Below are 16,229 nucleotides of genomic sequence, written 5' to 3' on the forward strand. Positions count from 1 at the left end.
AACTGAAGAACCATTCTCAGAATCATTAAAATTTCAAGATCATAAGCATCTTAATGATAGAGTTTAGTGCTTAAGCACCACATAATTACCCTTAAAGAAATCAACGGCAAGTTTGAAATTAAGTTTGTTTAACATTTCAACTGAAAGATATTCTCCTCTCTTTAGATATGAATACGCCGAATTTGATTGCAGTTCTTGAATTTTTTCAATAAAAAATCACTCCTTGAAAACAAAATACGAGGAAGTGAAAACAAATAATTTATTTCAAACCAATTTCTTTGAAGAGGCTCCATGGGCATTAGGTTCGGAAAATGTTTTTTTTCCGCAGAATAAATTAAAAAACTAGGGATTTTTGGTTGGGTTAAAAATCCACGCGAGGCATTATTTGTATTGAATCAATGCTAATGATCAGATTCTCTCAGTTCTTGAAAAATACAAATATAAATAAGTAATATTCCTCAGATTAATTTAGCTGAAACAACCCGGGTTGCATCACATGAAAAATCTCTAGGTAATAATTTTAAGGTCACAGCTAAATATTATGATATAAAATAGTAAATGTGTAAAATTTATCATGTAACAACCCACATAAAACTGCAGACATACGTACATTTCTAAACTGATCACTTCTCACTGGAGAAATTGTGAGATGAAGGCCAGTTCGTCCGTAAATCGACCGAGTTGACCACAAGTAGACAAAATTTCAAACATGGTTACGCATTAGAACGTGAAGTTTCAAGTTATTGGTTTTATCTCAAATGAGCTAACTAGGCTAGGCAATATTTGACTTGTGTAATATTTCTAGCCCTGCCGCATGAACGGCGGTGAAATATAAAAGAATTGCCATGGGAAAAAATTCCCCTGGACCGGGAATCGAACAACGGACCTTTGGCATTCCGAGCCACTGCGCAGACCACAACGCTATTCAGGTTCTTTAATTCCCATGGCAATTATACCGAGGCTCATTGAACTAGGTGTTAACTTGGATAGCTTAGTGGTCTGTGCAGTGGCCCGGGAAGCCAAAGGTCCGTGGTTCGATTCCTGGTCCAAGGGAATTTTTTCTCAAGGCAATTATTGTATATATTTGACTTATTATAGAGTGTTTTAAGATAATACTCACCAGGGCCCGTGCCGTCGTACGTGAAGCCCTTGATAAATATGGTGCTCTCGTCCACTGCGTAGACGGTTCCTCGAATGTTATGTGCGTATTCTCGCAGTGGTCCAATTAACCTGCCCAGGTGGTTGCGCGCGGGGAGCGCTGCAGATGAAAAAAGAAGAAAAATAACGAGGTCAGACATGCATAAATAAAATGCAACCGTGTAATACAATCATTTATGGCATAGTTTTACATGAACACCGAACAGAAAAAAATCCACAAGTACAGGCAGTATTTACAATGTTTCGGGGAACACAAAAATAAAGTTTCATGAGAAAATATGCACTGCATGACTGCTGATTCGTCACCTAAGCAATGTTGTCATGCATAAGTTCGCATGACTTCCATTAATCCAATAACGAGAATTAGTATCTAATAAGTGTCAATCATGTATTAAATTCATTCACAAAGTGAACTTGGTTTAAATTTATTTATAAAATACGTATCTGAAATGCGTAACTATGGTAGCATATTCCTTAACTGTAAGCACCATCCAGATTAGAGAGAGACACAGGACTTGCTGGCTCATTCAGCGCATACTTTTTCTCGAGAAAATGTCGAGAGATAATTAAGCTGAGTACTCTCCATAGATTATTTTGTCTAGAAGAGAATATTTGATGCCAGATGATTTTTATTATGATCCATAAACTAGTAAGAATTCTTTTCGGGCTCTACACCTGGTCGCTTGATCCATGTTGGCCGACTTTTTCGCTGGAGTTCTTCTCTAGCTTCGTCAAGGCTGAGGTTAGATGTCGCACTTCTGTCTTATCGGATAATTATACTATCGTGCATTATATAACTACCCGGATATCTATACTATTCTCTATAAATATATGGGATTCTGTTCACACATCCGGGTATACAGAATAGTGTAATATATGCGGCAGAATAGTATGCTGCATCATATTAGATGAGCCTTGAGGATGCCTAGCTCTAGTGAAACTTTGGCCAACATAGGCTATTGCAAGCTGTAGATTTTCATCTCAAACGAGACTTGAAACGGGTGAAGTAGATACTGCAGCCGTTGACTGGTTTAACCCGTTATATCGGACAATCATTTGAAACAAAAAAGTGTTAATAGAAGAGATATATTAAAATATTTTCTTCTGTACTCAGTAAAGTGATACCTAATACTTATTTAAAGATTTGACACCCACGCATCAGCTTCCATTTATGTCAATGCGATGGAATATGGCGGGGACCTTTGAACCTTGAACATCCATGACTCGTAAGGGTGGGTGAGAGTAGATAAAAAAGTATGCACACTCAAAAAACGACACGTTCCAACCCTAGCGCGAGACATGGCAACAGTGAGAACGAGAGAGTGAGAGGGAGAGAGATATAGAAAGAGAGACAGAGAAAAAAGCAAGCAGGGTGACATATATTGAATATATTTCCATCAGCTCCTTCACTTCTCATATAATCCTCCTCAATAGGTTCTCCCTTTCAACAATCCTCCCTTCTCCTTCCACTATATTTTCCGTTTGCAACCCCCTCGCACTGATATATCACCTCCCCATATATATCACCCCCCCCCCACCCATCCCACAGACCCTCTCCCCACTCCACACCAACAGAAACCGGGCGGGTTCCACGAATTCTTACAAAGGAGTGTACGCGCCATCCACTCGACATCCTTGGCAAAAAAAGGAAAAATATTCAATGCGACGCGGCGTGAGGGTTGCCTCATGAGCTGTTGAATGCTGGAGCGAAGCAGGAAGTGTGAGTGGGGGATGAAAAGGGGCACCGAAGAAGCTAGGGTACACTCCAAGAGCATTAGGGCTACCACTCACCCTTGCACGCAAATGGATGAGATTTTGCACAGATGAGGAGAGAGGCTATCCATCAGGCAAACGATAAAAAAGAGACTGAAGTGGCATTGTTCTTATTGCCTTCACACGTGTCGCTGCGGTGATGAGTGAAAACAAATACTATCCTTTTTTTCTGTAGAAAACTTTCAAACGATTTCCACGGAACTCAAAAGAATGGAATGCCGCTTGATATGCAGCGTGCTGAGGGACTATATTCAGGATACCTCATGCGAACCGTTGACGCTCAATTTTTATTGCCTTTTTTTTAAACATTTACATCATTTTTCAAAAGAATTTCTAATGTCTATGCCTTGCTGCCTTTTTTTTGGTAACATTTTAACCCATTTTAACCCAATGTTGCTTCAAAGCAACATCAAAAATGCATAACATTTTTACTCTATTTAGGAAATATTTCAACTAAGCATTATTTTGTGGTGTAAATTGTAATGACGAACTATTTAGATGCCACGATATTTATGATTTAGTGCAAAATTTTCAAGTTTCCTAAATGAAAAATCTTGATATTTGATATCACCCAGACGCTGCTCTGGTTTAGCAGGGTTAATAAGTTTTCAAAATTTGCATTGCAATGATGAGTATAGAGCGATCCATTTATTCACAATTTTTACTATCACTGTATCATAAAACAGTGGCATAGCCAGGATTTTGAAATGGGAAGATTTACCGGAGACTTCGGGGCTATTCCGGGGTGTACGGAAAACATCCCAGGGCTAAGAGGTGTCCTCCGAAAAAATTTGGAATTTTTATGTTGAGAACGTGATTTTTAGGACTCAAAAACAGTAGCTTTGTACGAGTATTTATTAAAATAACGCAACGGTAGTTCACTTAAAAGGCTCATGGGGGGTTTTGTAACCCGGAAACACCCCCCGCGTACCACTATGCCACTTGCATAAAATCCACATCCAAAAGCTGACTGTTTGACTGATTCACACAAATGTTTGGGGTAACTAGACGAGATACGACAAAAATTCATAGTTCCCCTCTAAATCGTCTGAAAACCAAGAAATAATTGTCTAACTATTACAGTGTTGCCAACTACCTCCAAGCCTCCCATTGTTTGGGACTTGTGGGGGTCAAAATATCGATTTTAATGAAGAACTTGAATATCGCGGAGAAGTTTGCTAGTTGAACCAAAGTATATGTGACAGCAATTACTCTGCACCTTTTAACAGTTAGAAAGCCTGGAAGCCAAGAACTGTTTGATATACTTGGTATTCAATTAAACTAGTTTAGATATTACCGAAAAAAAATTCATCCTCAAGAAACAAACGGCAGACAAAAACTGTAACAACTGGCGGAGTGACCAGAAAAGGTCGCAGGCCTTTTCCAAGCAGAGTTACCTGGCCAGCGTAAGCGAGTATAGTAAAAAAATCGCAAGATTTTCATTGAAAAGCTATAAATTACATAGATCGTATCGTTACAAATATCAAATTCAACCATAGACCATATTTATGACACAAGCGACGACTTAGGAAAACGCATTTAAATGCGCGGTGGGTGACAACACATCAAGAGTACGACAGGAGAATCATCTAATTTAATTTTTGCCCCACGAGAACAGTTTAAGATGCTTTCTAGATGATTTTAAACGTGTTAGATCATCTGCAACTTTATTAATACAAAATCCAAGCACTGTATGAGGTTTCCGGCTAAATTTTGTGGTGCCACGATATAAGGAAAGAACATCAAATTATCGTCAGAATTCACTCAGTACATTCCGGAAAAAATTTTTATTAACACCAACCATTGTTTTAATAATGATACATCATTATCAGTAAACCCTTATCATCAATATGACTCATATAATTATAATTACTTTAACAGTTAAATCAGTTGATATATTTGTCAATCCACACACTTTATTAGGAACACTTAGGTCGGCTTCAATACTCCCATGTCATTTCCTAAGGATATACTAGATAATAATATTACTCTGGAAAATCATACGCAAGTTTTGAAACCGATCGAGGTGTACCAAATTAAGTTTGTTAAATGCACAAGGTTATCAACTTATTTATTGCCGTGAGACGATTCCACAAAGCCAGATCACACACGATTGAAAATATACCTTGGTAATAATATGAAACCATATTTTTTCCAATTATTTGCGAGCTTAAGCTAATATCACAGTGCCGTAGCACTTATTCATTATTCAGTTCCATCAAAACATCACTGGTTATTAAACATATTAACATCACTGGTCAATAATCCTACGATTGGTTTGAAGCAGCCCTCCACTTATTTCTTCAATCAGCTCATCTTTTCATGCCCACGCATTTCCTCTTTATTGCATACTTCTGTACCTGCTCCATATATCTTAGTAGTGGTCTTCCTTTACCATTCTTGCCATCCATTTGTTCCTCGACGATTACTTCTATCAGACCATCACGCTTAGAGATACTACCAAATTTAGACATGATAAAAATGAGAGTGGTTACCAACCCTAATCACTGATGGTTCGACGTAATCAGCTACATGCAGGCGCGCAGCTAGGAATTGAGGCTAGGGGGGTTTTAGGAGCAACTAATACTGGGGAGTATGGAATACGGGAGGTGCAGGTGCCCTTCCACAGAAATTTTTTTATGATAAATGGTTCAAACTGGTGAGTTTTACGGCTTTCTGAGGGATATTTTACTAATTCTTACACCATTATATAAGTAATATTTATCCAATTAAGTAAAATGGATTACATTTTAAAGTTTCTCCAGTTGTTGGGGGGGGGGGATTTATTCCCCAAAACTCCCCCCTCGCAGCTCCACTGGCTACATCTACATCCTACCCCGCAATCTGCCTAAATAGGCGTGTGACGCGAGTGTTAGGACACCAAACTTTATACAGGCGAATTTCCATTTGATATACTTCTAACCTGTATATCAAATGGAAATTCGCAAACGAAATTGCGTCTAGAATTTATCAAAGCCCCATTTTGGTTAGGTGAAAAACGTATTCCCACATCTATCTGTTCGGAAAAATATCTCCACTAATTTATCGTTTCTGTCGGACTTGAAATATAGTGGAGTTCTAATATGATGTTCTCCGTATCGCCGTGAAAGATATCTCGTCTCAATTGACCAAAGAATCTGAGCCTAGCGCGCACCCTCCGAATCTCTAGCGGCTCCCAGCCTAGTTCGCTTAGCATCTAGGAGCGTAGCATCTCGTATGTAACGTTTTCTGTTCGCCTATCGCAGTTTTTTACGTATCGCGCAGTTTTTTTAATGAATAAATTAAAATTTGTTTTTCACAGAATGTTTCAAAATAAAACACGACCATGGTTTCGACAATTAATGCCATCTTCTTCTCAACCGTCATCTTATTATTAGATGTCGAAACCATGGTTTAGTTTACAAAAAAAATTCTGTGGAAAAAAATAATTTTAATTTAGTCATTCAAAATATTCCGCAAAGGTTTGCTGAAAACCACCAACTTTTTTTGAACCGTGCAGCTTTCCTTTGTGTTTTATTATGTTTGCGGATTAAGTCCTTCTGCACCGGATCCCATAACCTCGCTGCACATTCGAGGTGCGGCCGGACGACTGCGAAAAATCATTGGCATCGATATCCGCCAATGCGAAACCACCGGTTTGAAGAACCCCGCGTGTGTTTGTGTGCGCGTTTTGGGCCCCGGAGGGAAGGAAGAAGGGTGTAGAGTGGGGATTGGCGTGGAGTGGGTGGGTCCTTTTAAAGGGATCTGTGATCGGAATTGAATTTGAAGCCGTGACGAGAATACACATCTCGTTGAGAGAATGGGGTGGGGGAGGGTGGAGGGGAAAAGGAGGAGGGTTGGTAGGGATATTTAGGGGGGTCCCTCCCACCACCCATACCACTCCCGGCCCTCCCCGGAAAAGAGCGTGTGACCAATTCAATTTCCCAATTGTATTCCATCCGGCTCTACGAAATAATGCCAATTTCATGCTGGAAACTGCTTCTAGGTTTCCTCGATACCGATACATTTCGCCAAATACGAAGGCATTCCAATTCTTTTTCATTTTACATATTTACCATGTTTAGGGTTGCGTTTGCATTGTATTACTTGTTTATATGTTTTTATTTCTCTCGTTTCAAAGTCGTGACTTGACTTTACCCAAATAATTTTCGACTTGTAACTTCACTTTTTTTCTTTACTGTAACGCCGGCCTCGGTGGAGGCGGGGTCAAGTCCTCGCCTGTGAAACAAGAGGTCGCGGGTTCTAGTGTCGCCTGGATAAGTTTCCCCTTTCCCATGACAAGATTCCCTTTCCCCAGGGGATGGTTGTTCGTGCATATGCAATTGTTGAAATGCTTATCAAACCCCGATGTAAAATGCCAATATATGCCGTTTTTGGTGGAATGGAAATAATTTTTTTTAATTACTACAATGATAAAAAGTACGGGAATTTATCAGGAGTTCAAGTATTCTTGAAAAATTTTACTAGCCATTATTTTAATTATCACTTGGTTTTTCAGCACAAAAGTAATTTTTATTTTTATTATTAAAGTATTTTCTCATTTAAAATGCTTACTGTTACCAGTAGACGATATTTATACAAAGTAAGTGAATGGCCTAAGTGTTTTGGGTCCACAAGGTTGCTACACATTTCCGTGCGATTATTCGCGGTATTTACGTTAACCTATTTACGCCTATTATCAGCTCGTAATGCTTCACACTTCAGGACTTCTTCGTAGGTTTAGGTGTCTAATTTGGGCTCAATCTTAACATCAATCATTCGGAAATACCCCTATATCTTTACCGATGATAATCATAACTCGCGAAAAATTAACCCGTGGCAGCGGCGTGAGACTCAAAATTATTTAAGTATTTACTTAAGACGGCTGCCATTCACATGAATGCAGGAATTAAAGCAATTTCATTAAATCTCTGCACCACTAAAGCCACACTATCATAATGAAATGAGCAGCAAAAACCCTCATGAATATAATAAATGAGAAAACGAAAGTTATCCAAAAGAAAGACAAGGTTAGTTAACAATGGAAATGTAAACTACGGGGGAGAATTAAGCTTTGTAACGACGAAGGGCGATCCAAACAATTAGCACTCATGCCGCTAATGCCACAATTAAAAAATGTGACGCTTCACGGATGACATAATATTGAGAATTAGTCAAAATAGAAAAAAATGAGAATGAAACAACAAAGAAATGAATAGATTGAAAGAGTGAAAAAGGTGGAGACAAAAAAATGAGCATTAGAGAAATTAACTTCCACCCAGAAGCGTGGAGTGAAGAATAGTTTTCGAAAAAAAACTACAAACAGGCGGAGAATAAATCACAGTAGAGGGTAGACGGGAAGAAGGGGAATGGGTAAACAATGGCGTGAGGGGAGGTAAGGTGCTGCCACCAGCAGACCCGTGGAGAGCGCACGAACGACAATGACCGAGGACACCTTCGCAAAGGAAGCGGTGTCGTAGAGTTGGGTGCCCCTCGGGACGACCACTTAAGTGTCGACTTTAATTTGCACTTTTCCCATTCCGACCTCGCGCTGTTCTCCGGGAAAGACAACCGTCGGAATAATGATAGTGGCGGAATGTCCACCCATTCCGCCTCGGCTTTGAGCATCCGCTTCCTTTCGCCCGTGAGACTAGAGAACAATCAAAAATAACTTCATATACTGAAGGTCTTATTTCCAACGCGAACAAAGCATGTAGCTGCTCTCCGCTTTATATAAGCCATTCTATCATTTTCATTACAAACATTGCATTTTTTATTTTTCCGAAAACATCAACTCACAACAATGATAATCGTTGCGAACGTCGCGACGTCTCACTAAGTTCGAGTTAATAGTTATTAATATATGATAACGTATCTATTTCGTTTGAAAAAGCTCTTTTGATGTTTAATGTTCCATAAGAAATGAGATTTGCGCTTAAAAAAGCATTAAACCTGGAATCGTTGCTTTTATAATATTAACAAAAGAAAGGGTAACTTGAGACAAAGAAGACAAATTTAGCACAATAGCAGAGAAATGTATGAAAAATTCAAATACTATTACAAAGGAAACATCGGCTAGAAACCGAATAGAGAAGTCATGCGTGCGATTATCATCGAGATGAGAGAGCGCCAAGTTTGTGAATGGGTTCGAGGATAAAGAAAAGGGATTAGCCTTCTCAGGAAGGGAGTCAGGAAGGGAAGAGAGAATCATTTTACAATAAAACTAAGAGTTGATCCTTGATTATTTATTTCAAATATCCCCTAAAACACCACAATGAGGCATTTACATTGGGAGTTTCAACAAGTGGCAATAGACGATAAAAACACATCCATGCCCAGGATAGGTGCAACCTAAGCAAGAGGAACTCGAACCCGCAACCGTCGGTATGGTAGGCGAGGACTTATACCTGCCGCCACCGTGATCGACATTTTAAGGCTAACAATGGCCTTACCGAATAATGTGTGATTTTTAATGCCGGTTTGAAAAATAAAAATATAAATTATGACCTGTAAAATTAAATTTTAAATCCTTATCCGAGTAAGTTCAGGGATACATTCTATTTACAACGCTCTCTCATTTTTATCCATTTTTTGCTTTTTTAGTTGCCCTCAGCTATAGTAACTACAATTTTTTAAATTACCCCAAGGTGAAATAAATCATTTTACTATGTTCAACAACGTAATATTTTTTCATTTAAAATTTACGCTCAGTTCGGATTTAAGTGATAAAATCAACGTTAAAAAATGGCAATAATACTTCCTCCAACAATTTACAAGCTAACTTCGCGTAATGTTCGCGAGTTTGAAAAAAAACTAAATAGCGATCGCAGAATTCCCCAGAAAAAAAGGTTGAGGAGTGTGCTAGAATAGCACTCAACATTAAAATTACACTATTCGATGTAAATCCGGAAAAGATAACTGATGAGCCTCTTAGACAATTTACCAAAAACGATATACTGCGCAAAATATCATATTCTATTCAGTGCTCCTAGAAGGAGAATAAAGTCAAAAGTTTTATAGACTCGGGCAGGGATAAATTGTAGGAAGAATTTTACCCACTTCAACGCAAGGCAGATTAATTTTCAATGGATAAGCGGTGATTTATATCTGATAATGACTTTGTTCGTTGTAATTAATGGATAGCCTGGGAAGTAATGCTGTACAAAATCCGACTGAAAAAATGGGACGAGAGAGGAGAAGTTGTAAACTTCTATACGCCGTTATTTTTACCGCAGCCTCGGAAAGACTTAAGAGATGACAAGTTCGCAGGAGTGAAACCAGCTCAAAGGAAGACGAGTGACCGTAAAGTAAATACCGTCATAAAATCTCCCATTCCGCAATGCCATTAACGGACACACAAAAACAGTATACTTCGAGCATGACAGAACACACTCTTCGGGTCAAGTGACCACGATCATACAGCTCCTGCGAAGAACTGGTCTCCCAGCGACTTGTGGTTGGATATCAAGAGAAATACGTAATACTTAAATGCTTGCTAGCTTAAAGGAGATTAGTCCGAGAAAGCAATCACTGGTCATCTTCAAAATAACTTCCAAATATACTACTACTTCTTACTTATTCCTCAAATCATAAAATATATTTTGAACACGTAAGAAAGAATAAATTATTAAGGTCGGATTATTATTATTGTTAAGGGCGGATACAGATTTTTTTCTGGGGGGGCACATGGGTCCGACAGGCAAACGGTATTCTCATATTTGAGATTAAAAACCACATGCAACAATTACTGTACGAAATATTATCTTTATTTCAATATGAAAGTTATTAATATGAAATTAAATGATCGAGGCGCCGTAATACACTAAGCAAAACGAACATAATGATAAACGCAATAAAAATCTTCTCCATTTTTTAAGCGTTTGGGAGGCCCTCCCCTAAATCCGCCAATGTATCATATGAAAGCCTACAGAATAAAGTGGTATGATAATAGTTGCCTGAGACTACGAAAAATGTTAATTTATTATAGAGTACCTAGTACGTTCGGGAAAAAGCTGATATAACGTTCATAATTCCGTAAAAAATTAAAACTATGATACAATAAAAATTTGGGTTGGTTACTTTTTTAATGTTAACAAATGAAAGGGTAATTTGAGTCCAATCAGGCCAGTTAGAACAAATGGCACCTCGTTCAGCTGAAATAGCTGAGAAAAGTGTTGACCCGAAAATAAAGGGATAGAATCATCCACATTTCAAGCACTCTTATTTTGAATTTGAACCTCGATGAAAGATATCTATGATGATAAACATTTATTCAACCGCAGGAAGTATTTGCCAGACCAGCTTAAATAATAGAGTCATTCAACGTCACATTTTGAGTCTTATTGGCATTTAGGGTTATATATCCTAGAGCAACAGTTTTCCAAAGAAACTGTTTTACGTTACGCCTTGAAAACATTATCATGATGCAAACAACAATTACGAGCGTTTACAGTGTAGGTCAATAAATAATAAATGGCCAAAATACGTTAATCCCTTAAAATTGGTAACATATTCAATAGTCTAAAAAATGCACAAAAAATATTTATTGATCAATGTGCATGATATCGTCATCATTGTTAGGAGTCAACGATTGGTATGACGCATCCACTAATGCGATTCTTCTTTCAGTGAACATTAAAACATATACGTAATTATTCTGTTTCAAATCCTTCGTCATTGGCTTCATAGGTATATTACATCCTTCCTTTTCAGAGACGGATTTAGCATCAAATATGGTAGAGGGGGTCATGACCTGGGTCCGGGGAGTACGGAATACCTCCCGGAAGAGAGGAGAGTTTTCACAGAAGGGAGTGCTACGTTCCACGATAAATGCAGCTCGAAATTCTCTCACGTTTGAGAATTCTAGCCACGCATGTGCATATAAACTCCATTTACTCATTTTCATTGATACTTAAACTAATAAAACTTGAAATTTTTTATCTAAGTTCATGACCTCATAAATCCACCCTTTTTCCTTTTGCCGTTCTTTCCTTATCCTTCGACGGTTTTCTTCATGAGACCATCACGTCACAATATTTTCCGCTAAAAGTAGCTTGAAATCTGATGTTGCTTTAGAAAACAGTAGCATCTCACCGGCGAAAGGAGAGCGCGGTAACCTAGTGGTTATAGTGCTTGGCCATCGAGGTGATCCCGGTTAGCCCACGAATACCCCGATACAAAATCGTTGAAATGCGAGGTAGGCCAGTGTAATAAACTTCTCCCCTTAACGTGAAAATCTGAAATTCACTTGCCTGTTCCTTAGTCCTGGGCGAGCTCTACCCCCAGCAATCCAAACCAAAGTTCGGAAGATAACCGAACCGTTGCGTTGGTCGGTTTGGATGGATGAAAAGTATCGGATGGTTGAATTCGCACATGCGAAACCAGTATTCAAGGGGATTGAATAGAGGAGGCCCAATTCCATTCGATAGAAGGCCAGAATTCTGTTACTACTTCGGTTGCATTTTTATCGGCTTTCAAAAATATCCGCGGCGCGGTGATGAGTGCGATGCGATCCCCTTTTTTCGATACTTTGTATTGGAATATTTTTAATTAAGATGAATAACATTAAAATTTTATGAATTTGATAGATCACATCATCATGTTTATAAATTACGCTTAAAACCTCTAATTCTACCTTATTTCCTCGTGAAACTCGGATCATTTTGTCCGTCAGCGACGCGAGTGACGACTTTAGTCAACTCATTTAAATGCGCGGTGGTTGACAACACATTTAGAGGTCAACTTGAGGATCCTCTTTTGTAATATTCGTGCCAGTATTCGTCCAGCGAAAAGTTCGAATCGAATATTTGTTTTGATTAGGGTAGTCGCGACGGAACACCCTCGTGCCCAAAGTGCCTGTTCGAAATTAATGGTTGGTATGGTAATGAAAAAGCCAAGAGGCGTTGAATTCATTCATTAAAAGGGCAGAGGAGGGTAGGGGGGAGCGGGCTGTTGGAAATAACCGAAGCGACAGAGATTTCCGGGTAGGGGATGAAGACGAGGGAATCGCGAGCGAAGTCACGCGTCGCTCTTGCTCACGCGAGAGCTCGCAAGCACAATGGCGTAGCTAAGAGGCGAGTTTTCACGGCGATTAGAGACGAAAAGATGACGCGGCAAAATACAGGGGGAGACATTTTGAATGAAAGGATGGTTGGATGATGGGAGAGGGGAGAGGTTGGTCGACCGACATGAAGTGGGAGGGGGGGGGGTTGCGAATGAGGATGACGCCATTACGAAAAGGGGAAGAAAGTATTTTGAACGTCCAAATTCAAGGGGCGGTACGGAAATAAGTTTTCGGTCCACATATCACACAACACAGAAATGAAGGCTGCGATTCATGCATCGTCTAAATACAAAAAATTTCAGTCCTTACTCCTCCTCAATCCGATAATAAGAAAAAGCGCTTGTTGCATCTAGTACATCTATAGTAAATCGTAAATAACATTAGGGTTTTCTAAATAGGTACGTTTAATAGCAATGGACAGTATTTAATTATCCCGTCATGGTACGAGTATCTCTGAACGACGATGTACCAGAACTATAATGACGTCACTAAATCATGAAAAATCGGCGGCAATATAAGCATTTTTAATTGGAAATTTATGAGGAAATCGCTGATGGAGGAAGGTATTTTTTTCTTTTTACGTTTCTACCCTTAAATTTTCCGAATCTTTAATTGAATTGCTATTTAGGGTCTGAGTGAACGTGAACATTTCTAATCAGACTGTATGGGCGAAGGGTATGGAATGGTATGGACAAGGAGTGAATATTTTTAGTTGAGCAAGTTAAGGGAAGAAGGGAAGGGAACGTTCGTTTCCGTGAAAGAGGGAGGAAAAAATCGTATCTTTCGAAAGGATTAGGGGAGATTAACCGTTCCAGCATCAGCAACTGGGATCCGGAACGTAAGAGGATAGGGGATGGAACAGGAGGAGAGAGCCATTAATAGTCTCGGTTACTAACTAACCCATCAGGAGTTGACACGGAGGATGATCGATGACTTATTAATATTTTCTCCAAGGGGATAGAGGGGGGGAGAAGCGAATAAAATTTCAATGGCTATGTGTTAGGGGGCGTTGCCACGAAAGAGAATACAGGACCGCATGGTGGTGGGACACCACGTTAGCGTCGGGTGGTTGTCGGTATCGCAGCGTCTGCCCCATCGATATGTAATAATAACCTATAACAAATGGCCGGATAGTTGAATGTGAGGGGTGGTTTTCTCTAGGGGAATGGGCCCCATACATGCAGGGGTGGCCCCGTACCCAGATGCCACGGAGGGTGGTGGTAGGGGCGGGCACAGTATGGCATGAGGGATGTTGAAGCATGAGAGGAGTGGATGTGGTTTAATGGAAGTCCATATCGAGGAGGAGGAGTTGAGAGGGATGGGGAGGGAGGAAATATGCTCTGAGAGTGCACGGATGGAAGGAGGTGGGAAACGTAGCGGAACAAATTGGCGTTCCGGGGGATGGGATGGATGCTATGAAGGGTTGGGGAATGGGTTGGCGCGGATGATGGCTAAGGGAGGATCGTCAGCGGTACAAATCTCGCACCGTCGAATTTTGTGTGGGGAACGATGAGGATATGGGGAAGGTGAAGAAACTATAGCACCTCAAAGAGAGTGAGAAAAAAAGCTGCACTTCGGGAGTGCCGGCAGAAGTTAAAACTTGAAATAACCTGAGCATTTTTGAATGTAAGGAATAATTTATAATGAAGTGTTTCATTAAATAAGCTACTCAAATTGAACGTATTAAAAGAAATTGAGTTATATTGCACTAACCTTCATTATTCTTGTATCGAGTTCACTCTCCCGCACGAGTATGGACTGGTGAAGATGATGTGAGTCTAATGGTTTGTACCCCTTCACAAGTACTGTGTATATAGCGAGTATCTTGTGTTTATGCAGAATATACACGATTATACGTAGGTATATGTAGTAGCGGAGACGGTTGCAGTGACGCAAGTCCTATGTCTTTTACCCATCTACAAAAGTGCTCAACGCGACATAAGAAGTTTTCACTTTTACCCATCCACAACTGTGTTTATGAAGAATAAACACAATTATGCATATTATGTAGTAGCGGTGACGGTGACGACGGTCCAATCTTTTACCCATGTACAAAAGTGCTCAACGCGACATAAGAAGTTTTCACTTCAAAAGATGCATCGGGCGGTTACCAAGATCAATGAAAGGTGTAGATGGGCGCAGCTTTTCATCAGTTTGGGCAGCAGTTCCCGGGTTATCCTCCGCGTTAGTTTATCTTAGTGAAGACAGTTGCGCCGGCGTTGCAACAGATGTCGTCAGGATTTAAGTGTCGGATGCAAGTTTTTGCCAGTCGTATGAAGGCCTCGGCTTTGGAAAACTTCAAAGAAGGACTTCAAACCTGAAGAAGTCTGCTGCAACGCCCGGCGAAACTGTCGTCGCGAAGATGAATCGACGCGGAGGTCAACTGGAAAACCTAGCTGCGCCTACTGCACCACACCGCGGAAGTCCCCATTAATATTTGGAAGTTGGCGCATATCCTTCCCCTTGGCTGTGGCGAGATGAAACGCATCTTTGACCGAACGGTGACCTGAAGTGTTGACAGGAATGGAACGAAATGCAACTGAGACGACTGAAGCTGAGCGAAAGCTAATTATTAGACTCTATAATCAATTAAGTCACTGAATCTAATCGCTGCACTTGTCAGACGACCTAGGTCAACTGTCTAGGACATAGTATATCGGTTCGGGAAGACCAAGACTGTTCTAAACAAGCCCCTAAGCGTTCGTCCACGGAAATTGACAAACAGTGACAACCGATTCATCGTGCGGGAGATCAAGAAGGATCCAAAAACCAGCTTTCCTAAGGTAACTACTAATCAACAGAAGTGTGATGTTTACGCAAAACGTAGGTACCGTCCGGAATGTGTGGAGGCACAACGGTTACCACGGTCGAGCAGTAAGGAGGATACCGTGTATCATCGTGGTCAATCGCAAGATGCAGGTAGATTTCGCTCGGGATCATCAGTCTGAGCCTTAAGAGTAGTGGGATAGCGACACTTTACTGACGAGAGCAAGTACACCATATTCTGATCCGATGGTCATCAAATTACTGTAACAGTACTGAGCTCGATCCCAAGAACTTGAAAGCAACAGTGAAACATGGGGTTGGTTATGTAATGGTGTGGGGGTGCATGGACTGAGTCCATTGGACTCGTCTGGAGTGGGTAATTTGCACTTTTTGAAAGGGATCATAGACCGCAAGATCTAAATCGACATACTGAAGCAAATTTGTCGGTCAGTACTGATAAAATGGGACTGACAGAAAACAAATTTACATT

The 16,229-nt window shown here is 40.1% G+C and overlaps 1 protein-coding gene across 3 annotated transcripts in view; it reads right to left on the bottom strand.

The window, feature by feature from the left end:
* LOC124154291 (protein Skeletor, isoforms B/C-like) overlaps positions 1-16,229 on the bottom strand; it is a 267,181-nt gene that overhangs the window by 94,467 nt on the left and 156,485 nt on the right. For all 3 annotated transcript variants that reach the window (XM_046527914.1, XM_046527915.1, XM_046527916.1), the window contains one exon: positions 1,121-1,258. In XM_046527914.1, coding sequence (XP_046383870.1) covers positions 1,121-1,258 — 138 coding nt within the window. The remainder of the gene's footprint in view (positions 1-1,120; positions 1,259-16,229) is intronic.

This window comes from Ischnura elegans, chromosome 2 (assembly GCF_921293095.1).
Source record: "Ischnura elegans chromosome 2, ioIscEleg1.1, whole genome shotgun sequence".
NCBI classification, from domain to species: domain Eukaryota; kingdom Metazoa; phylum Arthropoda; class Insecta; order Odonata; family Coenagrionidae; genus Ischnura; species Ischnura elegans.